At 38.3% G+C, this 26607-nt stretch overlaps 2 protein-coding genes across 3 annotated transcripts in view; both read right to left on the bottom strand.

Moving 5' to 3' along the window:
- Positions 1-705: 705 nt before the first annotated feature.
- Positions 706-13304, bottom strand: hspb8 (heat shock protein family B (small) member 8). Its single transcript, XM_084945310.1, has 3 exons — positions 12221-13304; positions 8456-8519; positions 706-1885 (listed from the first exon to the last, which is right to left on the bottom strand). Exons 1-3 carry the CDS (start codon positions 12663-12665, stop codon positions 1711-1713), a joined length of 684 nt encoding a protein of 227 aa, XP_084801436.1. The 5' UTR covers positions 12666-13304; the 3' UTR covers positions 706-1710.
- Positions 13305-13414: 110 nt separating this feature from the next.
- srrm4 (serine/arginine repetitive matrix 4) overlaps positions 13415-26607 on the bottom strand; it is a 62682-nt gene continuing 49489 nt past the window's right edge. For both annotated transcript variants that reach the window (XM_084945308.1, XM_084945309.1), the window contains 7 exons: positions 24171-24254; positions 23079-23244; positions 19267-19592; positions 18868-19062; positions 18701-18775; positions 18429-18584; positions 13415-16796 (listed from right to left, as the gene is read on the bottom strand). In XM_084945308.1, the coding sequence (XP_084801434.1) occupies positions 16526-16796; positions 18429-18584; positions 18701-18775; positions 18868-19062; positions 19267-19592; positions 23079-23244; positions 24171-24254 (1273 nt within the window). In that variant the 3' untranslated portion in view covers positions 13415-16525. The remainder of the gene's footprint in view (positions 16797-18428; positions 18585-18700; positions 18776-18867; positions 19063-19266; positions 19593-23078; positions 23245-24170; positions 24255-26607) is intronic.

Genomic DNA, 26607 nt, shown 5'->3' with positions numbered 1-26607 from the left:
ATAAAGTAATGAAACAGCCAGCACTGCTTGCCTTGCTTAGTCTCACAGATGCATTGTAGTCATTAGATATAACAGCCTCGCTATCGGTGGAGCTCCAATAAAGCACTAGCATGTGAAAACAAATAATATGCTGTGTGTCATGTTATTAATGTCTTAATGGTTTTATGTTCTCACAATTATAAAATGTGTTGTTATGTGTGATTTTGAAACTGTTTATCAGCAACAAGGAATCACATTTGTAAGAATCATATTCACAATTACCTCTGAAACGATGTTATCAAGCTGTTTCAGCAAAGTGGTTTTGACACTAATCAGGTGCTATATGTTTGCACAGCTGTGCATTAGTCTGTTCAACGTGAATTACTTGCCTAAGGGAAAAAAAGAAAAACTGGTGTGACTCCAGTATTGCTGCTGCCATGGCAACAGCATAATTGAAGTCCATGATTATAATACCAATAAATGCAACACTTCATGTGAGCTTACACATCGCACACAGCGGTGACTTTGGAAAGCCGAAACAGTCCAAGCCTTTTGTTGTTTCCACTGCGTGACTCCAGATTGGAAACTTTTTCAATTCAAACCGATCATCCCTCTTGATTCCAATGCACAGGGAAGATTACATTATTTTGCATCACACAACGGGCAATGGAACGGCCCCAGTCTTTTTTTTTTTTTACACTCGCATTCAAAGGCTCTGGCAGGGCTGCCTCAATGAGTTCAGCCCATTCTGCAGCACACAGCGATGCCAGTCTCACCCAGCACTAAGCCCTCCGCTAATCTGCTGCCCAATTCCTTCTTTTATCCAACAATAACACCACAGGCTCTCTGGAGCCCTGGAACGAGTCCCTCGAGTGGCACAGTTCTCAATGTAAGACACAGATGTTAAGACACACTGGGTGATTGGCTGGACATGTTTATTGCATCAGTCAATACAAAGACATCAACAGAAAAGAAGGCAGTCTGTCCTCTCCAACAATCATGCAGCCATCATCCTTAATGCTCAAATAGAAAAGAAAATTTCAAACCATATTGCAAAATGCAGAACATTTCAGATTAAGATTTATAATGAATTGGCACTATTATATTTACAATACACTGTGAAATAATATTATATATTGTGTGCATTAATGCAGAAAATTCACCCTCTGGATACACAGAAATATAATATTACCTTTATTTCTTGTCAATTTCAATGACATCATGTTAAATAAAAAAACCTATAGAAACTGAAGGAAGGAAAGGCAAACGAAAGAACAAAAATATATGCTGTAAAGGCTGCTACACTTTAAACTTCACTTTTATATGATTTTCTTTGATTCTAAAGTTTTACAAATTGAACTGAGCCAGACAGAAAGGAAATCAAAAAGCAGTCACATTTGGCCTTCTACAATTTTTATTAAAAACTCTGCCATGGGCAAATTCTCTACCTGAAAAGAAACAGCCAAATTATTTCATAATTACACCTGTTAATTACTTAAAAAAAGGGACTATTGGACTATTCTGGAAAATTCATAAGCAACTATTTGTTAATGGGAAAATGAAGCTTTTCATCATTGTCTGAGCTTGTAAAAATAGATTTTCCAACAGAAAAAACAAATGCCTGGTTTAACTTTAATCTGGACATCAAATACCTCCAGGTGTCAAACAACATGAAGCTAGAGGCAACACATTTCACATCAAACTGGTAACTGATTGTCCAGAATGATGTGTTTAGACCATAGGAGCCACCTGGGGCTTGGAGGCTTCCACCTCCTGCTTTTCACCACCTTGGGAGCCCTCGTCGCTGAAAAGGTAATATGGAGGTGTCTGCCGAGCTTCGATGATGAGGACGCCCTCAGGAGACAAAGAGGCGAAGACTGTCAGGGGGTCCACGTCTGTGGGGATCCTGATGAGACAGAAGAGAAGAGAAGAGAAAGTATAGTTCGATTGTTTTAATGTAATTCATTAGAAGAAGTTTACTTGGTCAGGATCATTTTTACGCTGTTGTGTGTGTTCAGTGTGTTTTTAAGTGTGCGTTGGAGAAAACTGAAAAGAGCAATGATGAGAAACAGTGAGATTTCCTTGTGTAAGAACGAGTAGTGTTGAATGCTGGAGGTTTTTATTGATAATTAATCAAAACTCCTAAACAACCCTCAGTTGAATTATTTTGGCACTTTATATCTAGGTGAGACAAAAAAGGACTTGAAATGAGTCACCCTGTGCACCTTGGGTAGCTTTTATTCTAACTCACAAAAAGAAACAGGAGAAATCTCCCTTCAAAAATAAGATATTCTTCAAAAATCCCCCATCTCTGTCACAGAGAGGAAAACAAACACACACACACTCGATCCAGGTGTAGCGTTCCCAGAAAACTAAGCTTCGATATCAGTTAATGAGACTGCCTTACTCGAGTCTGTCTGCAGAATTTTAACACCTGTAAATTTCTGACTGTGTATACTTTCCTAATCTGCAGCTCACATCCAGGTAACAGCTGATTTTGTGTCAAGCATTTTTTTTCTCCTGGCTGTTTGCTTTATTTTTTGACACCTCTCATACAGAAAATGTTAGATTTTCCAAAGTAGAGTGGGATAATTGGTTTCCAAAACCTGCAGGAGGATAGAAAGTGTTGAGGGGAAAATAAGCCAGAGTTACTATGTGCAAGGATGTCATTGTTTAAAACTTCATATTCATGTAGAATGATAGTATTCTCATCAGCTTAAAACAACATTCATGCTTGGTAAGTAAGTTATTTAAATTCTATTGTAAAGAAAAAAGAAAATAGGCAGCTCATTTTTGACTGAAGGTACTCTGAAAACTGGGGGTTGGGGGTGATCTCTGTTCTTTGTCAGTGTGGCCAAATATGGTTATTGGAGGGTTTCTGTGCAGGCAGCCAAGTGTTTCAGGGAGTTAATATAAACACAAGACTGGTATGTTCAGAGGATGAGACTTGTGGTCCTCCCCTCCATTTAATTAGAGAGGACCCTCCACTGACTTACCACTCCACTGTGAAATACAAGTCAGAATACACTCAGGAACCTCACAGACGCACACAGGCTGAGAGGTCAAGTCACATCTATTAATATACGCAGCTCAGTGTGTCACTGAGCTTTAAAGTTACCTTTTAATAACAACTCTCAAGCTTGAGCTCGCTAACCCATAAGTAGCAACACCAGAAAACCAAAAATGAGACCAGGCACAAAAACACAAAAATCCAGGGTTGCCAATAGAAAAATGGAACAGATGAATATACGCAGACAATAACATGAATATCATAATACAGTATCCCGTGGTGGAATTATACTAAATCCAATTTAGATTTAGAAGACAAACAATTGGTATAAAGAGATAAAAGTGCAAGGGGAAAGGGAATGTGGAGTCAGTGGGGACAGCAAACAGAGACTCAGAGGTTTAAAGACAAACAGAACTTATGTTGCATGCTGTGTGTTTACTGGATGATATCAACACTCATGTCAAACATTTTCATTCAGCATATTCTTAAAAAAGTGGATCTTGGGCCTGTCAACTCCCTCTAATTCAGGTAATAATTCAAAAAGGATTTCAGAAAGGTTTGTGTAAGCCAGTATTAAGTGTGCAACCTTGAATAATTTTAATAATTTTAAATGTATCTTTGCCCCTTCTGACAAAGTCAAATAACTCAGTTGGTCCATTACGTGGGACTCCAGCAGAAACCTTATCTTTCCAGCTCGGGGAGTTTATTTAACTTTGGCAAGAGTACAGTTTATCTCAAGCATTGATTCTGTAAAGCTGCCAAAAAAACTAGGCAATATGCTTCCCCCCCTGCAGAGATTCGGAGACACAGAGAGACGAGTGAGACCTGGCACAGTGAGCGTGGGTGTTCATGAGGTGTGTGTGTAGCACATATAACCCTTTCCTCCATCCCACACACTACACATTTCAGCTAAGTCAGCCTAGCAGTATTATTTGTCTTTTGAGAATAGAAGCAAACAGAAAAAAAGAGATTACTGAATAACAAAACATTCACTCTTTCACAGACAAACAGAGCAAGGTTGTTGTTTTGCAGCTGAGCTACATGACCTCAAAGTTATCTTTGTCCCCAGGGCTGATTTAACAACATTTTTAGTTAATAACTTACAAATTTCTCAGTTTGGAGAGCAGAAGAAGTCACCCTTGAGTTCTCAGTAAGCTTAAGCTAAGCTGTCTAGTCACTTATTTATCGAGAACATGTGCTATGCCCTATACTGTATTAACTTCTTGCATTTATTCACCGCAGCTGTCTCATGTAACATTTACTAGTTTTTTTTTTTGTTTCCAGTGTTTTGTGTCACAATTGAGGACCAAGAAGCAAAACTCCTGTAATCTTTGTATCTTTTCTTATTGTTACATCTGAATGCCATTCTGTGCTCCTTCCTTCTCGTTTTTGTTTCACAAGCCCAAGCAACAAGCAACTGTTCCTCAGTGTCACCTGATAAGCATTAAAAAAGCAAACCCTCCGACTATCTCAATTTCCCTCAGCCAGCAGACTCTGTGGGGGTGTCTGTTCCTTCTAAATCCTTGTCTTAATAATTGTAAAACTTGGCTTAATTCATTTGTGTACATGTCGCTACATCCTGAGGGTTGAAACAATACGCATACCCTTCTTTTTCTCTTGCCATTGGACTCTATAGCCCCTTGAATCAAAACTTGTGTAATGTGATTGAGACCAATCCTCTGTTTTTTGTCTGCATCTCAAACACTCCAACGCCATCAAAGTTAAAAGTGCATTTTTACAATTTCAAAAGAAGATGGAATTTTTTTTAAGCAAAAGAGTTCAAAGCACACTATGATGTAAATTTCTACCATACTTGACTTTCTGCCATTTTAATTTAATGGAAATTCTTTTTTACAGGTCAAATTCTTTTCTCAATCTTTGTCAAACGGGCACATGTGGTCTTCAGAATAAGTCTCAGATGGAGTTAGATTTTTTGGGGGTATAGAAATTTGGGACAATAGAAATCAATGCCAAGTTTCTGCCAAACAGAAAGTGAGCCCATTGACATCTGGAATGTCTAGCCTTCCATGTATCCCATCCATGTAGTCCAAACTGCATAAATTCATGGCAAAGTTTTAAGGTAGCACCAAAATCTTTATGTCAGCTGTATTATTATTATTTTGGGAAGAGCTAAACTGCTTCTTGGTGCAACTTCTTTGAAGTTATTATTATTATTATTACAAAAGACTTTAGGTGTGAGATACCTTTTCTCGTAACAAAGCAAGATTAAAAAAAAAAAAAAAAAACGTTTTTTTGCTCTGAATTTTTCAAATTGGAGTGCAAACAGAAGCAGCAGGCAGATAAATGTCTGCATTTTGCACCTTTATCTTACATTATACAGAAAGAAAGGTTTAGTTACTACCTACTTTGCAGACAAGGATGTTAAATATAAAGAATAGTTACAATTGGCTTACCCGCTGTAAATTGCAGCATACAGGCTGCTGCAAATCATAATAATCCACATATAACTTTAGTGCCACTAAACACAGCATATGTACGAGAAGAGCCAAAATAAGAAGGTTGTAGCACTTCAAGTGACATCAACAACCAATCAAATCTCGAGACAGAAGAATGTGTCTACCATGCTAACTCTCTCTCCCTCCTTTTCATTCTCATATAGCCCGTGTATTTGTGTATCGAGGACAGTTATTTATATTTGACCCACTGACACCACCAGTCACTCCTGTTCTCTGTATAGTCAGCCTGTCCCGTATATTCAGCTGAGGAGCCCAGGTGTGATCTGAAGGCATTCCAATTAAAAATATTGTGATATGAACAGTGAGGGGCTTGAGCACCTGCTTATTAATTAGCCAGTATGAAATTAGTAGAACTAGACTGACGTGCCAGTGAGATGGTGATTCGCACTGACGATTATCGCTTCCGTTTGAAGTCTTTCCACTGCCCAATTAAATGGGCAAAGGCTTAGTGGCAGGCAGCATGTGGAAACTGTTGTGTTGCTCATTTGGGTTGGATTAGTTACCATATGAATACTCTCTGTAAGAGACTCCTGCTTTGCACTGATGCTGCTTTGTCTATGTAAAACCTACTTTAGAATTCTAGTCATGCTTGGTGTTTTGACTGGAGAGTTCAACATAACATTTAAAACAAGGAATGCAGAATTCACCTTGACAGGTAAAACATTCAATTATACATGCAGGATGTTTTCATGTTGTTCAACAAGCGAATACTTCTGCATGTATCTACACACTCCTCCACTTATGAACTTCGTATAACATTGGTCGAGCATTTCTTCAGCTTATCTCCCTCCAATTAGTTCTCATTGATTAAAGGCATTTTTCTCCATGATTCTCAAACTACATGAAGATCTCTGCTGTAATGGACTACTTAATATGAAAACCATGCAAGCAAGCAAGCTAACTGTCATGTTCTCAACCATTTGTCCAATTTAGCTGTTATAGGCAGAGGCGGGGTACACTTAAGACAGGTCGCCCATAACTTTATATACATACAGTGGTTCATTTTCAAATCTGTAATTAGAGAAAAGGTAGAAATAAAAGTGCAGAAGAGGGACAAAAGTACCAAAGAAGACAGAAAGTTGGGAGAAAACTTTAGTACAAGCTAATATTTAATAATAAAAATTACCTTCTATCTTTTTTTTTTTCTATGAGCCAACTATGCGTTATCTTTCTGGCTGTAGTTTTGTGGTGTTTATAGAACAATGTTTCAATCCCAGTTAAACCTGGCACAGTCAAGTAATACTGAGGCGCTTTCCACAGATTTCTGAAGGAAAGGAGGCTTTATCTTTTTTTCAGAAATCAGCATTAGGGAGCTTCAGGGTCAGAAATCTGATGGATAAGTAGCTTGTGGCTTTAAAGAGCACCAGTTCTGCTTTTCTTTATTTTTATGTTCTTCACACTGTTACAATCTGTTCTTATTAAATATATCCAAAGATGAGATCACAGGTAATCCCTAAGAAGAAAAAGCTCCAGCTCCTGCTGTAAAGTCCTGGCTCTATTTTATGCAACACAAAAGATATCTGTAATAAATATTTATCTGAGGAATGCAGCTCTGACTGTGAGCACAGAAGCCCCACTCACCTCCTGTTCAATCCTGCGGTAAATGAGGTGCAGCCAATCAGAAGAAAAATGGCTTAAAGGCAGGTTACTTTAAAGGGAAATGAACTTGTTTTAAACAGTAAACTGGGGGAGCGGCACTTACCCCCATGGTAAATATAAAATGTGGCGTTTCTGTTTAATTATTTCCTGTTTTATTTTGTAATCATTGATACTTGTCTCTTGCTGTCACTTTTGCTTTCTCTACGTAGTATCCCTCCTTGTGTTAGTGTCACATGTGCTATATTTGTTATTTCCTTTATATTTTGAAATTTCTGGTTGCCAGTTAGTTCCACTGTCATGCTTTCTTCTGTTTCACACCCTTTTTGTGCCACGCATGTGTTCAGCCAGTAAATAGTCTCATCACTGTGCATAAATGCAGATGAAGTTGTCAGATTGTTCCAGATAATAGGTCTTAATTTTTAGTGTCTTAGTCTTCCTGAGATTTTTCTTGTTTCTTTGTGCCCAGCCTTCTGTTTTTGGACTTTTACTTTTGACTGATCTACAATACCGTTTGTCTTGCTGCCTGCTCCATTTTGCATGATGCCTGTTTTTGGATTGAAGATTTGATTTTGTACTTTGCATTATATCCTGGGCTTGGTTCTCCCTCGTGTGGAATTGGAAGTGAGCGTAACGTTTTGTTTAAAACTATAAGATTTTTGTGCTTGAGCTGTCAGTGGTTCATTCAAGGAGTGACTGTAATATGTAAATAAGTGAAAGCCAGAAAAAAATATTTTGTGTACAGGAGTTTTGTCCTATTATTTTGTCCACTGGTTACTGACCACCCTATCTTTGCAATTGATTTGTTGTGTAAGTTTCATTTCAAGCTTATTTACACAATGCCAATCCACAACAACAGCTATTTCTTACATTATAAAACAGAGAGCTTAATTTACACAGTAAATTGCAGAAAGGTACGAGTAAGTTTTTGCCATTGCAAAAACATCACTATGCTAATAATTCTATTTGTCCAAAGTCATTAAAGAAAATTGTCCCATAATCATAACAGCTGACAACAAACAGCTCTGCTGTTAACATTGCACTGGGCTGTATTAGTAAGTATAATGTCTAAAATGCAATGCATTTCACTTTCACATATTCTATAGTCATTATTTGTTGTGAAATATTTCAAAATGCTTTTTATTTTCATTTAGATGATTCCAGTTTATAGCTCCTGAAAAGCAGAAATCCATATCTCAAATTATTATTTTTTCTAAGATAAAAATCTTGGGTTCAGGTCAGGAGAGTTCTCTGTATCATAACAATATTTACATTTTATGACATGCACTAGCATGTGGCCATATATAATGAAAACTGGAGCCTTTTTCATCCATTATGAGCACCAGCACAGGAAAACAAAATGATAATGGTGCAACTCAAGAATTATACTTACTGTATCTTCTTTGTGAAATTCTTTGTCACTATTCCACCTTCTTCCTGTTTCTCTTCGTGCTTTCCTGTTTGGAAAAAGGAGTGAACACAACTTCAGAAATGATGTAGTTTGACATTGCGCAATGATTAGGCAAGGTCATGCATTATAAATGTCTCTGTCACCAGTTCAAATGGACACAGCTCATAAAGAGTCCACCCATCACCTTTGACTTCTTAGATCTTTAGTATGGTGTAAATAAAAAAGGTGTTGATATAACTGAGCTCAAAGCTTGGCATACATCGTGCAGTTTTCCATTGCTCATTCCTTCCAGAATGTTTGCTTTGTGATTGCAATGAACTTGTTGACATGATTTCTATTTCTTCCTCTTTAGCTGTTTCCTAAAATGATTCCCCAGCAGAGAGACTAATGTTAGAGAGAACATATAACCCTAAAAAGCACCTCTTCCATCTTCTCCTTCACTGTTTATGGCCAGTCTGTTTGTCACCCTTAGCAAGCAGCTGCTCCTGGACTGCTAAATGTCAATGCCGCTGCCAGCAGCATGGCCTGCCCCACCCCTCGACCCCTTTGTATACCCGACAGGCTCGACTATGTCCTATCCTATACCCCTGCAGTGACGTTTCTAGCTGCTCAAAGTGCTGGACTCCAGAGATCGAGGCTAGAACATGTGATACTCTGGAGAGAAGTGAGCTACGATCAGCAGTGATGTCATGGGATAATTATGAAAACTTCATCCTGACTTAAGAAGTACAATCGGTCCCCTGATTAAAGATTTAGTCAGGGGAGTAGTCCAACAAGGCCCTCATTTATGTGCTTCTTACGACAGAGATTATAGATTCCAGATGTGTAATACATCATGTTCTTGGAGGAGAGTGGTGTTTTTATGTAACAGATACAATTTTCTGTCAATACAAATATCAAGAGCTTGGGTGTAGTTTTCTTATTTGCAGATAGAGGATACAGCTTTTTGTGCTACTTATGAAGAAATTTTATGAAACATCTAATAGGATAAGATAATGACATTATACTTTTCGAGCCATTACTCAGTGCCATAATTTAGTAACACGGGGAGAAATTAGGTAAACTTGACAGACACACAAAACGCAGTAATTTAGACTTTTCTATGAGCTGGTTGCAGGAATCGACTGTGCTGAGGTAATTTTATTGTGTCAAGGTCAATGCATATTGTGTGTAGTTTAAGGTTGACCAATCTAATCAAATGCAGATCAGACCACAGGTCACAGTCCTAATTTAGAGCTCTATTTAACAATGTTTCTCACATTATTCATTTTAGTCTCGGTTCTTCAGTATGTTTAGTGTATTTCTTGTTTACTTTATTAAGTATTATTGAGTATATACTCATATATTAATATTCCATTAGAGCAGATTTGATCAAAAAGACTTTTTCTGTGCCTTCCAAATCATGAAATATAAGCAAATGTCCTTTGCATGGGTGATTTAATTTACTGCTGTATAATCTGTAAAAGTTAGAGCTATGATTTCATAGCTCTTTGCAACATTAATTTTATTATACAGTAACTCACTCATTTAAATTGTAAGAAGTCTTTTAGTTTGCAATATAAGAAGCACGGCCACTTTGACTGATAGGTGGATCCTAACAAAGGGAACTGTAGTTAGGCGCTGTCTACAAGGGTTCAGCCAAGCCAATTCAAGCCTTTTGTAGCATTTTTTATATAAGTATCTGAAAAATGACAAGCCTTACTATGTGGCTACAGATGCTCTAAAAAGTCTGTTTTCCCATTTTAGTGTGTGACATTTTTTGTGTGTTACTACTTGCACAAATACAGCAAAGCATCCTGCTAACAAAAACAGGCAAATTAGCAGATAAAATAAGGCTAACATAATTTTTTTTTTCTTATCTCAAATTGGGCAAAGCCTTTTAATAAGTTCTACATATTATGGATTAATTAATAATTATTAATATTAAGAATCTTTTACCAACTTAGTCGTCCAATCTATCATATAAGTACCGTCACTTACTTATACGGCCACCAACAATAATCGTAAAATGCTAAAAATCTGGATTAAATTATGGGACTTCACAAGCCAATGTTCATCTCTTTTCTCTTGAACTTCTCTTGAGCAACCAACAACAAGGAGATATAAATAGAAACTAATTTTAGGCATTTGAACAAAACACATGTGCTGACATTTTCTTGCTGGGGACACGCGATCTCTCCCTGTGTTGCATTTCAGGTTTCAGTGAATCTGATGGACTGCAAAGTTGCTTGGAGATACTGTACAGACCACCAGTGTGGGTCTCTAAGACCAGATATTCTAATTTAACTCACATATAAACCCCCCCCCCCCCAAAGATCTGCGTTAAAATGCAGCTACACTGTACTTTTTCCAGACAATATTTGTGTTCAGCTTGGCCTTCTTTAAATCTTTGCCTCCTTTTTCAGTAAACTTTGAACATGCTTACATGTTAAAAAGACTAGTTCATTCGTGTACTGAACACCTCTAACTTGCTTGTATTACATTCACAGTCACACTTCTTGATCACGATGAGTCACCATGACAGACAGCCCCAACATGGCGCTGAGTGAATGACCCAACTGGCATACCAACAATGTGTTTAAAAAAAAAGCCTCGGAGCTGTGGGGCCGCTGTCCTCTGTGGCCTCCTCAGTCCTGGGTATCCCTGGAATTCAGCTGTCTCTTGAAAAATTGAGTTTAGGAAGCAAGTTGTAGAACTCACTCCAGTAATCAGTGACTGAGGAGGAACGTGACAACAACAGAGACACAACCTACCCGAGAACTGTGGGTAAAAGTGAGGCCCTATTTCCAGAACATTCTCTCTCTGGTGTTTAGTGACAGTGAGCAACTCTTCTTATTGTAAACAGAGACTGTTGTCATGGCCTTGCCTTAAATCTAAATTGAGCTCATGGGTGGCTGTGGGAGTGATTCTCCAAGAATCCAAAACAGGTGTCTGAGCTTGAGGATCTTCCTGCCTTGAAGTCCCAGTGCCCCAAATCTGTCCCACTCTTCCATATCGAGACTCATTAATTCTGAGGCCATATTATACCACTGAGGCTTTTTCACTGTACTGTGTCAGTCATGGTGCTGAAGTGAAAGATCAGATATTTCATGACCAGATTACAAAAAGGAATTTCAGATATACTGTCTTTAAGTTTTCTTTAAACTGAATACTGATTTTCTCTTTGATTTGGTTGCATTGCTATGACTTTACATGATGCTTTGTCTTTACAAATAAAAACACTTTGCATAGTCTCATGAAACCCTGGAATGTTAAATTAGTAGATGAACACGCATGCTTTTACTTCATTTTAAACATGCAAGAATGATTTGCTGTACTTCAACTGTAAGCATCTATACAACACAAGAAATGAAAGTTATAATGGAAAAAACAAAATCTTCTCTTAAAGAAGGCTGCTAGTGGCAGGTGTACTTATGAAGATATGTGCTTTCACAAGTACATGGCACTCTATTTGTGATATTTATATTTAATAATAGGCCTTAAACATAACGTTTTGACCTGCTAATTCAAGTATAAAGGAATTTAGAAGCATGTTATTAAATGTGTCATATAAATAGAACTGACTACCACAGTGATATACTGCATTTTGATATCAGCGTGTCATTGATGAGACATCAAATTTCCCCAGAAGGTTTTTTTTTTTTTTTTTTTTTTTTAAATGATTCATTTAAAGCTGTTATCCTCATTGAACTTCTTCTTCCAGGAAAAGCGTCTAATTTTCATTTCTCCAATCATATTCCAACTCACCTGACACTTCTACAAATCCGTCTCTCGTTTTTACGTGCAACTCTTCTGGTTTGAAGCTGTGGACGTTCACGCAGACTTTCCAGGGTTCCCCACAAGTGGTGGTGGGTGAACTCCGGGAGGAGGGCTCGCCGTATCTGCTGGTATACAGCTGGGGGCCTCCCGTGGACTGACGCGGGGGAAAACCTGTGCGTAAACTGCTGCTAAAGGGCGAGGAGCTGAGACGCGTGCTTAGCCGGCCCGGACGAGCCCACCCCGGCCAGTCCATCGACAGATCATCGGGAAAAGGTGGCATCCCAAATTCATCTTCCATAAACCGAGACGCTAACTGATCCCTGAAAGGAGACTGGTCTCTGAATGGAGACTGATCAATGAACGGCGATTCTCCAAATGGATCTCTGGGAAACCTCTGTCGGTTTCCCGTCGTGTAAAAGTCTCCCTCTGCCATATCCACTTGAGTTCAAATCCAGTAATGAAGTTCTGGTATTGGTGCAAAATGAAAAAATAAAAATAAAAAGTGACTCTCTCTCTATGAGGAAAACTTTATATTGTTTGGGTTAGGCACATCACCATTACTCAATAAGTCATTTGTTGATCCAAAGACAAACTTCGAAGTGGTCTCCGAGTTTCTTGAACTGATCTCATTTCTTCTGGCGCTTGATTTTATACCTCGTAGCAGATGAGTCTGCACTGAACAAGTGTCCGGAAAGTGCTGGGAGGATCTGGAGAAAGCGCGCTGTAAAAAATATCCATTAAAGTAGTAATACCAGATCTTAAAATCACAAGACAAAAACACTGTAACAAAACACAATGATTTTCTATTCGCAATATTTATGCTTTTTAGAATTTGTTTTAGCATTCACATACGCGTTCAGGCGTAAGTTAAGAAAATATGGCATGTTGATGTGACGATTTTTTTTTACAGTGGACGCGCAACAGCTGATCAAGGCCAAGCCTACTCTTTACCAAACTAAGTTGCAGAGGCCACATGTCACTCATGCAGTTTGAGCTCCCTGGTGACTCACAGACTTTTTAATAGAAAGTAATGCAGAGCTTCGCGTCAAACGCACTGATGTCACGGTACAGATAAAACAAAACAGCTAAGAGCTCGACTTGTGATTATGAAATCTGTTTACTGATCCGAGCGTATTGGGTTTTTTTTTTTCTTTTTGAACGTAAAACAAGACTGCAATCATCATCATTCAGAACACGATTTTATATAGCTTTTTCTGAACACAGTCAAAAGGAAATTTCATGGGGTCATAGAGGGGGCGATTCAATTTCAAGGTGACATTACAATGTAGAGTTCACACTGATGCAAGATAAAACGTGACAGTATGAAAAATATGCTTTTTCGGTATGCTCGTTCATGTGAAAAACGGGGAGAATATGCATAATTTTACAATAACATAGAATCACTATTGCTATATGAGCTTGTTATTGAAATTCTTAAAATAGCAAAAGACATGATCAAAGGGACCTTAAGCACAAAGACAGCTAGAGTCTGTTGACTGATGCATATCGTCTTCTTTTTCCTCTTAAACTGGTTGATACATTTTATCTATAACATCCAAGGAGGCTCCAATCACATTCTCTGAACAAAATAGTCACACCCTTTGTATAATTTATACAATGCAGATGCATATTTACACCACATATACAAAATAATTTTGCACAAGAACTGATGTAAACTTTACATTGAGAAATGGGGGGGGGGTGGCATTGCCCTGGGTGCCCATCTAGAAAAATCTGTCAACTTGACTGCACAAATCTTCCCATGGCTCCTAGTCAACACTGCTTGTCACGAGTCATCATCAGTTTATAGTTTATGAATGAGTTCTGTGCCAAGTTCCTTCCTCTTCCTGCCTCATATTTCCCTCATTCCTCCAATTTAGATGACATTCAGGGAAATAAGCTGAGAGTATTGAGTGCATAGAGAGCAGTCTGTCAGGCCTGGAGCAGTTATGCAGACAGGATGATGGATTTGAAATGATTGAGAAATATAACTCTTAATCATAAGCCAAGGCAGCTTCAAACTTTTTTTTTGCAGACTGAAACTATGGAGTTGGATCACCCTCAAAATTAACTTTGAAGAAATCTTTTGATACCTTAGGAGATGCAAACGCGAAATGAGAACATTACCACGCTCATGTCTGTGACATAGTGATCAGCTGCTGGTTAGCAGGAAATAGGTATGTGATTCTATCCAAAGGCAACGCATTCAACCTACTACAAGCTTTAATACCCACTAATTAACAGTTTTCTTTGTTTTGCAGTAACCTTGGAGTGCATAGCTTTACTTCAGTCAGGCCACAGACTCAAGCTCAGACACAATCCCAGCAAATGCACTGATCTCTTTGCCAGCCCACATCAGCCTTATCTGATACCTTTCAACACACCCAATTAGCTTACAGTATGTTTAACTTGTTTTAGTCTGTGCACATTTGCTGCACACCTGCAAGCTACTTTGCAACCCACCCTAGCTCCTCCTCTCACGCTGTTTCTGATTAATCAGTGTCAACCCTGTTGTGTGCTTCTGGTCCCATCTTTTTCTGTTTTGACACAAAAAGACAGCGAGTTCCCAGAACAGAGTCGTGCCTAGAAATATAAATTACTGGAAATTTTCTTTTGATCATTTGCTAGTTTTTAAAAATGTGAATTACTGTATAAAATGTAAGTTGGTAATTAGCAGGCTTCAACTATGGTGAAAAATTTGTTACCTTTGGTTAGCTTGGCTTTCCAGTGTTTTTAATAAGTTAGGCTCTATCTTCTAGCTGTGGTGTTATATTTAGGAAACAGACTTGAGCGTGGTATTGATCTTTAAACTCTTGACAAGAAAGCAGATGAGCATATTTTACAAGAATGTCATATTTGTGCTTTAAAAATACACAAAAGATAAAAAGCTTAAACAGTGAGGATAATATTCCACCATTTCATCCAGTCTGTGTTGAACAATATGTATGAGCCGGATTATAATTTACAACAAAATCAGTTACAGCAGTGTCATAAAAACTGCAAAGTGACAGTGTTGCATAGAAAGACTGACTACTACTGAGAGTTACAATGAAACAATAAATATTAGACAAGTAATAAATATGTATAGTGCTGCACAACTCAAAACTAGACCTTCTGTTGAGTAACAACTCAAAAATATAATGGTTTATGGGTTTATTCCAGTGGTGCAGCAAGAACACAATTTTCCAAATAAACTGGGAATGTGTGCTGTTTGCAAATTTAGACTAATTTTCAGCAAAGTACAGCTTTTCTCTGTGCCTAATTAAAAAAAACAACCTAGCAAATAAAGTCAGAGACTATTCCCTACATGAACATAGCTACAAATGTGATCTGCTTTGGAGCACAAAAAAAGTTCATCATCTTATATTTAAAACATCCTTTTCTCAAAACAAATTCATCAGATGTTTTTGTCAAAAGAATCTCCCCTTGTTTCGATCGCTCTCTGTTATACTACATGGACTGACATTTCAATTGTTTTCCACTTGATCAGAGGATGAATTAATTTGACATTTGAGCTGACAGCCAGTTTGCTTGCTGTCAGGAGGGGGAAACATGTTTGTCCTCCACCTTGTGAAGTGTTGAGATCAGAGCGACAAACCCTCTCTTTATTCCTGATAACGATCACTGTGAAATCATTTGTAAGTGGATCAAACGGCTCAAATGTTACCTCTATGCTTCATCTATTAGTGCAAAAACTAGGACACAGGTATGCTAAATGCTTGATGTCATGTTAAACATTAGTTACATGTTAACCATATGCACTGTGCACTTGCATATGGCTAAAACATATATTGCAATTCAAAATCAAAATGGGAATGAGGTAATTTCAGTGCTTGTTGAACCCATTACTAAGCTGCATTATGTGCCATAAATTATGAAATAAATAACAGCCTGTTAAAGCATTTGCAAAAATAAATTAAAGTGAAATGTACAGACATCTGGAAAGAAATATATAGAACAGGGATGTTAGGTGACTAAATTCATTAATAATGTTTCTTATATGCAGCTTGCATTGTAAATATCTAGGAGATGAACAGTCTCAGGCCATTGTGAGTGCAGATGCAAAGGATGCAATACAAAAACAAAAGAGACAAAAAGACATTCAGTCTCCTAACTGTCTGTGGGCAGAGTGAACAAAACTGCTTCAATGGTGGTTGGCCCACTGCTAGGACATTTCCACTCAAGCATCAAAGCTGAGCACTGAGACACACACAGTTGATTGCACTGACAGCCTCTGTCCTCGTTCTCAACGGGAACCACAACTGCAGATTTGGTCTCCTAATCTTGAGAAACCTAGTGCCTGGTTTTGTTCCGTTTGTTCAACGAACCGCGGCTCCGGCTGCGACTGCGGCTCCCAAAGACTGAGTTCCACGATGAACTGCGGCTGTAGCTCCGGTAGGAGGAGTAGCTGTGGCTCTGGCTCCTGCTCCTGCTGCGGCTGATGCTGTACAGAGGGCTGCGGCTGCGGCTGCGAGTGAAGAGGCTGCTCCAGGATGACACGCTGGTGCACCGACTGCTAGAGGATGGGCTTGGTCGGAAGTAAGGAATGGGTCGCTTCCTGGCACTAATGAGAGCCAAAAATATAAGTGATGTAACAAGGTAAACAAAACATCGTGTCTCTTTAATCTCCCAACTTCACTAACCCCCCTCTGAGACATTCATACTGGCAGACTTCAGCAGAAAGCCAGTATCATCATCAAGGACCCATCGCACCCTGGACACTCGCTTTCCCCCCCATTCCCTCTGGTAAATGCTACAGCTCCATCAGTTCAAAGACAAACAGACTCAATAGGAGCGTCTACCCATGCTTCTACCCAACATGCCCTACCTCCACCCTGATTGAAAGTTAACTGTGCTGTCAACACTCATGGACACTTGCACTCTACTTATCTATATACAGTATTCATTACAGCATTTATTTATTAACAGTACTCATTACAGTATAATACAACCAACATTCCTACCTCTATTTATATAACTGTACAGTAGCAGCCAGCATTCCTACCCCTGTGCAATACCACCAATCACAACACACCTTATACTGCACTGATCCTACTCCTTACACTGTAGATATATTCATATGTTTTGTTTCTGTATATAATGTGTGCATTACCTCTTAAACCTATTTTTATCTTTATTTATCTCATTCTCCTATCCAAATAATGTGGGATGTAAAAACCTACAGCTGCAAATGGAGAGATGCCAAACTGTGTTCCATTGTTCTGGTAACAGTGACAATGATGATCTAAATTATCTTATGTCATCTTAATAACCCAGAAGATAATTTGTAATAGTTGTGTATACAGTTTGATGTGTTGCCCCTAGTGGCCATAAGCTAACATACTTAAGGTCAGCAGAATGACTGAAAACCAAGATAACAGGGTCTTCATTATTTATTGTCCCACTATGTTCACATGGTACTCAAGCATGGGCTAACCTAGACTTGATGAAGTGATGTAGAGACAAGACATGACCGAACCATAACTTTATTCATAATTTAAAAAACAAACAAACATTTATTTGTAGTGGCAGCCCACCATGTGCCTCCACCTAGACTCAGTCACCCTGTAGGCACTGTATCCACATCATTTTCCAGTGCTGACCAAACCCTTATAATCCTTTGGTTATAGCATTTGTTATGTATTCAGACCATAATAACAGTCTCTCATTGATTTCTACATGGGCACACTTAAAATTTTTAATTAAACTCTTCAAAAGTATGGAAATCTTATATGATCATCACCAACTCATTCACTGCAGGGATAGGAGCGTCCAAAACATTCATAGCCTTAAAACAATGAAACGATAACTAAACACTATTAACATTTAGTTATAATAATTACATCCTGGCAATTTGTGCTATTTCTGTGGCTGTTTCTGAGTGTCTTTTTTCTCCAAGTAAAAGTAGTGTCATGTTAAAGTCATGGTCAACTTTCTTCTTTCTTTTAAATTTCAGATTTCCTTCTGTCACCATCTGTTTCTTTAGCCCCTGTGGTGGCTTCTGAGCCAACACTTGTCTCATCCTCAGGCTAAATGCCATTTCAAGGTACATAGCTCATCAACACGGGTGAAAGATTTCAGGTTGGGAACTTGTCCAACCGAGGGGGTGGAGGGTGGGACCAGCAGTACATTTTTGCTGCCTTTAGGCATAAAACTGTACATTGTACTATAAATAACCAGGCCAGTAGAGCTGTACCTTGTGATTCGCCGTGCTTCCAGATGGCTTGGTGAGTCTCTCCTCCTTTTCTTCATAGGAGAGTAGGATTTGCGTCTTCGCCTCTTCCCACTAACTTTATGTGTATGCTTCACATCTGTCTCTCTGGAGCTAGCTGTTCTTTTTCTGTCTCGCAGTCTGGGAAGCAGACATAACATAGTGAAAATTTAATTAACAACAATGTCAATATATGTTTATTCCCATGCATTGCAAACGAGGACTCATTAGTATTTGAAACATGTAGTGAAGTTCACCTGTCGGGACTGTATCTCGAGTAGCTTCCTCTTCGCCTCAGATCAGCTGAATTAGTCATTGAGCGTGAATATGAGCTACAGTGACAAAATGAGGAAAAATTCTATTGAAGATTACTGACATTTCTGCAAAATAAAATAACAAGTGACGTACTATGGAAACATAATACCTGCAAGATGAAAGCGAGGGGCTTCGAGAGTAGCGTCCAGAGTATCTGGAACTCCCTGAGGATCTGCTCCTGCTCCTGCTGCTAGATGACCGGGTTTTTGGTCGCCCTTGAGACAAGTCGCTCCTCCTCTCTGAGCAGCTTGATGTCTTTGGGGATCTCACAACCTCTAGCCGACACCCCAAGGTTATCTGCTCTCTTTAAAAGAAATACATTAAGATGTTTCGCAACTTTGAGTGAAGAAACCAACTGTGTATCCAAGGTTGGTTTTAAATAAATGCTTCCCTTTATTCTCCACTCATCAGATTAAAGATTCAAAGGAGGAAACAGAGCATATAAACAGCAGCTAAACAAGCTTGAATTCATTCAGATGGATGATTTATTGTGAACAAAGAAAATTACCTCTTGCCATTTCCACTGAAAAGGGTTGCAGACAAACCGTCTTCCCCGTAAGGTTTGCACAAGGAAGCATAGCTGGTCACAGAGTTTCCTGAATCAGAGACATTGTCTCTCTCAGTGAACTTTAGCTTCCCTGGCGAGGCCACACGTTGACAGCTGTTGCTCTTGTTGTCAAGAGTGACACTCCCCTGAGAAACACCAGTTTTGCTCGATGGCGGCGAAGATGTGTCATTCCCAGAATCGTAATCATGTGGACCTACAGTCTGGCTCGTTAAATGCTGAGACCCATTTCCATGTAAAATCTCACTTGCAGGTTTTGACGACAAAGTCTGCAAAGAGACAAACAGGCTGCAGCTTAAAGCCAGGTGTGAACTGATACATGAAACCTGCTACCTGCTTTGATGCACTGTGAATACTCTAGTACAAAGGCACATATTCCCTTGAAAACACAGTGAAGAGATTTCTTTCTTTTTTCTTGGGACAGAAAGCTTTGAAAGATAAAGACATGCAAATTTGAAGCATGCGATTAACCTCGAAAGAAAGTCTGAACTCAACTAAAGTCAAAGAAATCAACAAGAAAACAGTTTTTAAGGAAAGTCTAAACTAAAACAATTATATGAAAGGAACAACAAAAAGCAGAAAAGAAAGAGAAAAACTATGTGTGAAAAGATCTACTGGCTCTAACTCGAGTAAAGAGAAGAAGAGTAAATAATAGACCCCATTGAAAAGCCTCATTTAAAGAACACTGAACAAACATCACAAAAATGGGTATTATGTAGAAATGAAAAGGATTGCAGACAAAGAGGGATCCCATCAGTCTAACTAAGAAAGCCCTCAGAAAAGGACAGATGACTGTGCTCTTTCTCCTGTAAGAAGTAAATAATTAGCCTGCACCGACCTACAAGTAAATCCCTAAATCTGCTGATAACATCGACTTACCAATCAAGATTTCCTCCTTAAGTAGGTAAGGTGTAAAAAAAAAGGGAAGAGCGGGCAACATAAGTGCATCATTAGAGTCGTAAATTGCAAGAAAAAGACAATAACCCTCTCTTCAAAACCCAGACCTAGTTAGTCTTATATCGGCACTTTTTTTTGTTTCTTCAGTGTTGTTTTAAAGTTTTGGAGAGCAAAACTAGTTACCTTTTTGATTAACTGACCTCTCAATTTCAAATTTTAGTTTTTCCTTAATTGCAAAAAGTCCACAGATGGATAAAAGTAGTGACCTCTTAACAGTGACAGTTAACTAAGCTTTGATTCTGACTCCAAAACACGTGTAAGAGGTTAAGCCAGCCTCTTCTCCCAAAGGTTTCCCATTATCAAGTCTACAGTCAACACAGCAGACCGACCCTGAGGGAAATTTAAGCAAATCTTTGTCCATCAACCATCCTCTTTAACATTTGCAGTGGCACATAATCTGTGCATACTCAGGGGTAAAAGATTTCACTTACAGAAGTACATATTTAAACAAACACATTCTTCATGGCACCTCAAGATATTCTGACAAGGCTGACGTCAAGTAAACATTTAATCTCACATTCTGGCATAAAGTTCTTTTGTGCTTTTCTTTCAGGTTGGTGCCTCAAACACACTACACGCTTGCAAAATATAAAACCAATTCACCACATGAACATATGGTGACATATTTTAAAATCAACCACACTCTTTTTTTATCCACTCATACCTACCTGTCCCTTTATGGATTGCTTTTTTGGGGGGAAGAAATAATAAGCAAAGATCATTCTGCATTACCTTTTGGATTATGTGCCTTTATTCACAAGATCAAACTCTATAAATAAACCTTATGCAAACACTGTAAAGCAAGGCTACCCCCTCAGCGACCAACTGTAAAGTCCTTCTGAGAGACTGTGGGAAATTGAATGCCAGGCATAATTCGATATATGGATTAATTTATTGAATTTCAATTAAAACCCTGTGATGTTTAATTAAAAACATCCGTCTGTGCAATTAGCATAATTTAATGATTGCTGGAGAGAAATTAAATATATTTTATGCTCCAATAAACCAGAGACAATGGGGTTTTAGGACATAGCTGCATGTATGAGGCTGCTGGAAGAAACAAAAGAACAACAAAAAAACAAAAGAGGAATCTCAAATTTTAAAATTGAAAATCTGCCTTCTAAAAAATGCTTTAAGGATGTGTTTTTTGTTGGTTTGACACTCACTGAAATGATTTGCTCTAAATAAAAAAAAATGTAGTTCTCTGCAGAGGGTTGATGGGAACAAAAGCTGTCATCTTAATCTAAACTCCCGAATAAATGTAACTAGTGAGAGGTCATAGACCAAATTGTAAACACACACCTGCAACTGAATCTTATTCAACCCTTAAAACATTTATGGTTTGCACACAATCCCTTTGTCGGATGTCAATGCAGGAAGCAGGTTACCCCTAGCTAATGAGTAATATCCCCTCTTACACTGTCCCTAACCCTTAAGTGCTATGTGCTAACTCGAAAAAGCTGCACTCTCATGCATTTTTGATGCCATTAGACCAGAAACAAGCGCACGCTGCTTTCAGATAATGGTTTAAGGCAATGTCGGTAACTTCTGTTCATTTGGAACAAAAAACACATCATTATTATCCTGTGCAGCACGTCAGTGTTACTCCTCTTTGTCAGTGAAAAAGTAAAAACACACAGCTTTAAGGTAGGAGACTGGTTATTTTTTTTTTACATCACTGAATTTAGCCTGTTATCAAAGTTCAGCCCATTCTCAATCCCAAGCCGCTAAAAAACAACACTTTTATCAAAGCCCCTCACAGATACACAAAAGGTGTCCTCTGGCACTATGCTAATAGTGAGAGATCTCTCACTCCCACCTTATATATGAATGCTTACAGACCTCTTAACACTACATTTAAATGCAGTAATTGGTATTTTTAAATGTGCCAGTAAGATTTAAAGCCAAACCATAGTGTTTTTCCCAGTCAGCTTTAAATAATCAGTGTTTACAACTAGCCAGTGAGAGAAATAAACCTAATGAGCAAGTGAAAACGAGGAAAACAAACTCTATACCTAAACTTCCTGAACAGGACACAAACTGCAGTCCCCTGGCTGACCATCCTGTGACTTACTATTCGACTTTACTTTTAAAGAAGACTTATCTCTGGGCATCTAATTACCACAATTCACGCATCGAAAGACACCAATAGCATTTAATACAGCGGCAGTATTTGACACACCGGGATGAGAAAGCTTTTCAAGTGTCTGCTTACTGATGCTGCAGGCCAGAGGGGAATAAGAATTTGCAGTTACAGTGTCAGTTTATTCCGATATTTACGGTAGTATATTGACTGTAGCATGATTTCTCAACAGAAGGAGAAATAAGCCTTAAAATACCCAAATCACACTGTTTATCCAACGTGTTTTGCCAACTGTAATGTAGCGGGGACTCTACCGCCCAGTAATCATATCAGTTTTTAAAGCAGAGAAACAAGAGCTGACAAAATCGCTGAAAAAGAAGAAACCACTAACCACTAACTAAGATTTAGGCCATGTAATGTTTTGTTCAATTTTGTAAATGTTGATCCCTTTGAGGATTGTGAAGAGGGTTTAGCTGAATAAAATATGCTGTGTTTCAACTGGATATAGATGTAAGATTTTGTTCTAAAAATACAGACGTGCTGTTTTTTAATGGCCTATGTAAAAATACTTTCAGAATTGAAAGTAAATTGCCAAACGCAGCCGCCTCACTGTAGGCATTTCAGGTTGCCTGAAAATAAGCCATTTGACATGGCAATAACTGAGAAATGAAACTGAACCAGTGGCAGCACTATGAGAGTCCTAAAGAGTACTTACGGTGCCAGCAGAGAGGATGGAGCGATATTTTGGAGCCATTTTACACACTGATTTGGTTGTAGGTCTCCACTTCATGTCTGTGTAGTTGAGCACTGCATTGGTTTCCTGTCCTACAGCTGCCAGGTCTCCAAATGCTTGATGAACCACAGATTTTTGCAGATGGTGTCTGTGAGAAAATGCTGCATTTAGTTTTCATCATGACAGAGATGGTTGTGTTATATTAGAGACAAGTTTGCACTTCAGAGAATGGGATAAAAGGTAGCCGGAAGTCGGAAAAATATCAGACTTTATTTCAGCTCCGTTTTGTGCCATTTAGTAATCATAGAGCATCTATTACAAAATTATTTCTTGAATGTTTTTCCACGTGAAAGATTAAATTATTCATTGGATGAAAATGTTGGAAGAATGTATAATAAAGCGACATAATTCTCTTTGTTTGAGTAACCTAAACGGTTTGGACAGATCAGTCAGTTTGAATTCTGGACTTTGATTGGAGTTAAAACTTCTCAGGGATAAAGGTTCACTCATCGAACTGTACACGCCTTCATCTATCTATCTATCTATCTATCTATCTATCTATCTATATATATATCTATATATATATATCTATATATATATATATATCTATATATCTATAGATAGATAGATAGATATGTATATAGATAGATATGTATATATATATATATATATATATATATATATATACATATACATATACATATGTATATTCTCAGTGATAAATGACTGAAATGATTAATTTATATCAGAAAGTATTCAGATATGCTTCTAGCTGTTAGGAATCTTTATGCAGTCAGCCCAGTATAACCCATAAAAGACATCTTTCATAGTATCACACAACCAAAAATTTGCTATATGTCATTATAATTGAGTGTATTGATCTCTAGAGTGCATTTGCAGCCATTTTCTGTGCAGCTGTGATAAGGCCCGGTTGTGCCTGAGTCTGAGGAAGTCACCTCCACCTTATCAGTCATCTCTGCGATGTGACCAAGAACTCGGCAGACACCTCAGACTGATAAGATTAACCAAGGGAGCGGGCTGGGGGTGGGGTGGAAGTGGGGGCGCCGGGCCTACCTGTCCTCTGTTGAAGATTGGCAGGAAGAAGTCTCTGACTCTGACCTCCGATACCGCCGTCTCCGACGTGAATGAGTCCGAGAACTGAAACAAAACAAAGGAAAATTTAAAAGAAAAAAAAACACGAGTAGAGAAGAAGCTAAGATTATGATTAGTTTTTTTCACAAAAAACTCCACTAAAGTACCTTTACATAATCCCTGTCTTCTTGGGCTTGACTTTGGTTTAGCTGCTCAAAACATATCTTTTTGCGCTCTCTTCCCCCTCCCTTTAAGACAACCATTTTATCTGATCGGTGGGCCATTGCAAACACAAGGTCTCTACAACCTGGTGTTAGGACTTCTGTGTTGATTGGCAGGAAGAACAGTCAGAGCTGTGTGATATATTAAGAATATTTTCTTTTTGTAACACCATTCAAAGAGCAGGAAAAGAGGAGTAAAGCGTTTTAATCATAGGGATTACCAAGACTGACTTAATTATTTGAAACTTTGGCAGTTTTTGCAATTGTATTATTATTAGTATTGTAACTAAATAAATAAATGTATTATTTATTCCATCAATTAAACAGACATTGTACAGGATTTACAACAAATTTTACTAATGTCCCAGCTACACATGAGACCTATCAAGCCAAACATGCAAGCAAATAGCATAGCTGCACTTCTCCAAAGATCAGCAGTACAAGAAAACCATTATGCAAACCATTTAGTTTTGAGAGAAACTTGAATTTCTGTTATATGTGTGCCTCTACAGTAAGACCAAAAAAAAAGGATTACGAGTTTATTAAAACTTTTTTGGGCACCTTTCTTTTGTCTTCCAAAGTCTGGCTAACCTGGAGGGCCAGAGAGTTATCCACAAATCACACTTTCCAAAGTCTATGTTCATACTACAGGACAGTTTGCCATGACCTGTGTATGTCATTCTCAAACAGAAGCCTCCTCTGCTATTACATGAAGCAACGCAGAATTGCTAACTGGCAAACAAATCCACACTGACTCCCAACAACTTGACAAATTTACAGCCAAAATAAATATATTTAGAGCTTGGTCTACCCCCTCTTCATGATAAATATGAATGAATACATGTGATGAAGAATAAAAATCTAACTTTTAAATTGTTGTTCTTTGTTCTTTTGCCTTCCTTCAGCTGCTCCCATAAGGGTCACCTACCTCACCCTGGCACCTTCCTCTGTCACACCAACCCTCTGCAATGTCCTCCTTTACTACACCAATGAATGTTCTCTGTGTTCTTCCTCTTTTTCTCCTGCCTGGAAACTCCATCTTTAATGTCCTCTGTCCAATATATCCATGATCCCTTTGTGCAGTTCCAAACCATCTCAGCCCTTCTTATCTAACTTTGTCTGCAGTCCGCTCAACCCGAGCTGTCCCTCTGATATACTGATTTCTACTTCCGGTCATCCTGGTCACTCAAGAAAATATGAACATCTTCAGTTCTGCCACCTCCAACTCCACATCCTGTCTTTTTGTAAGTGGCATTCAGTAGTAATGATCTCACTACCATCCTGTAAACCTTCCCTTTCACCCTTTTGTGCCTTCTTTCACAAATCACTCCTGACTCTTGTCTCTGCTTTAAATGTGCATATAATGTACATCGCCACTTGGAGTGACAGGTTGATGTTATGTTCTGCTCACTGTTCATTTGCACTAAAATACATTAAAACGTTGTCTCTTTAGTTTTTCTAGTAAGTTCATTGTGGTGGCTATTTAACTTCTTTTACAAAGCAGAGGACTGCCATATACACATTTAATTGACACGTGCTATTTGTCCAATTATCTGCAATTCAGCAGAGGCAAAAATGGCCTAATTAGTAGTCCTTTAGTTTGAATAAATGCAAGAAAACAAACACAAACCACAATACTCCACATCTGCATGCTTTCACATTGTTTATGTTGGACAGCCAAACATTTCTGTGCATCTCTAATTGGTAGCAGCTATAGTTTTTCTCCTTTCCCCACATTTTTAAACACGAGTAATGCTAATGCAAAAAAGTGTCTAAAAGCCTTCTGGTGGCCAGAAGTTTAAAGATGAACAGACCAAAAATGGTCCCTGCATACATTTAGTCTTGAGAAAGATGTTCACAAAACAGAATTAGATTCTCATTTAATATCACACTGAATTATGGATGCTCCTCTTTAATTGAAAGCTGGTGACTAAACAGTCCTGATTTTGCCATCCAAAAAAACTGTCTTGGAAAAAGGTGAGGCTTTAAAATGGTAGTCAAGCCAGTCTGTTATGGTGCCTACATCTATATTTTATGTGCAGTCTGTGGCCTTTCTCCACCTTGAATTTTCAGCTAACAATGTCAGTGTTTACAGTGGAGTGACTACTTTTCAATTTACTATTCTGTTTACTGTTAAAACAACACTGAAGACATTAAGGCTGTCAAATTTTAGTTATATACTGTATCGCCAAATCACA

Source organism: Perissodus microlepis, chromosome 12 (assembly GCF_051167445.1).
Source record: "Perissodus microlepis isolate ML-2025 ecotype Zambia chromosome 12, ASM5116744v1, whole genome shotgun sequence".
NCBI lineage: Eukaryota > Metazoa > Chordata > Actinopteri > Cichliformes > Cichlidae > Perissodus > Perissodus microlepis.
Note: the sequence above shows the minus strand (reverse complement) of the source record. Positions and strands in the feature narration are given on the sequence as shown.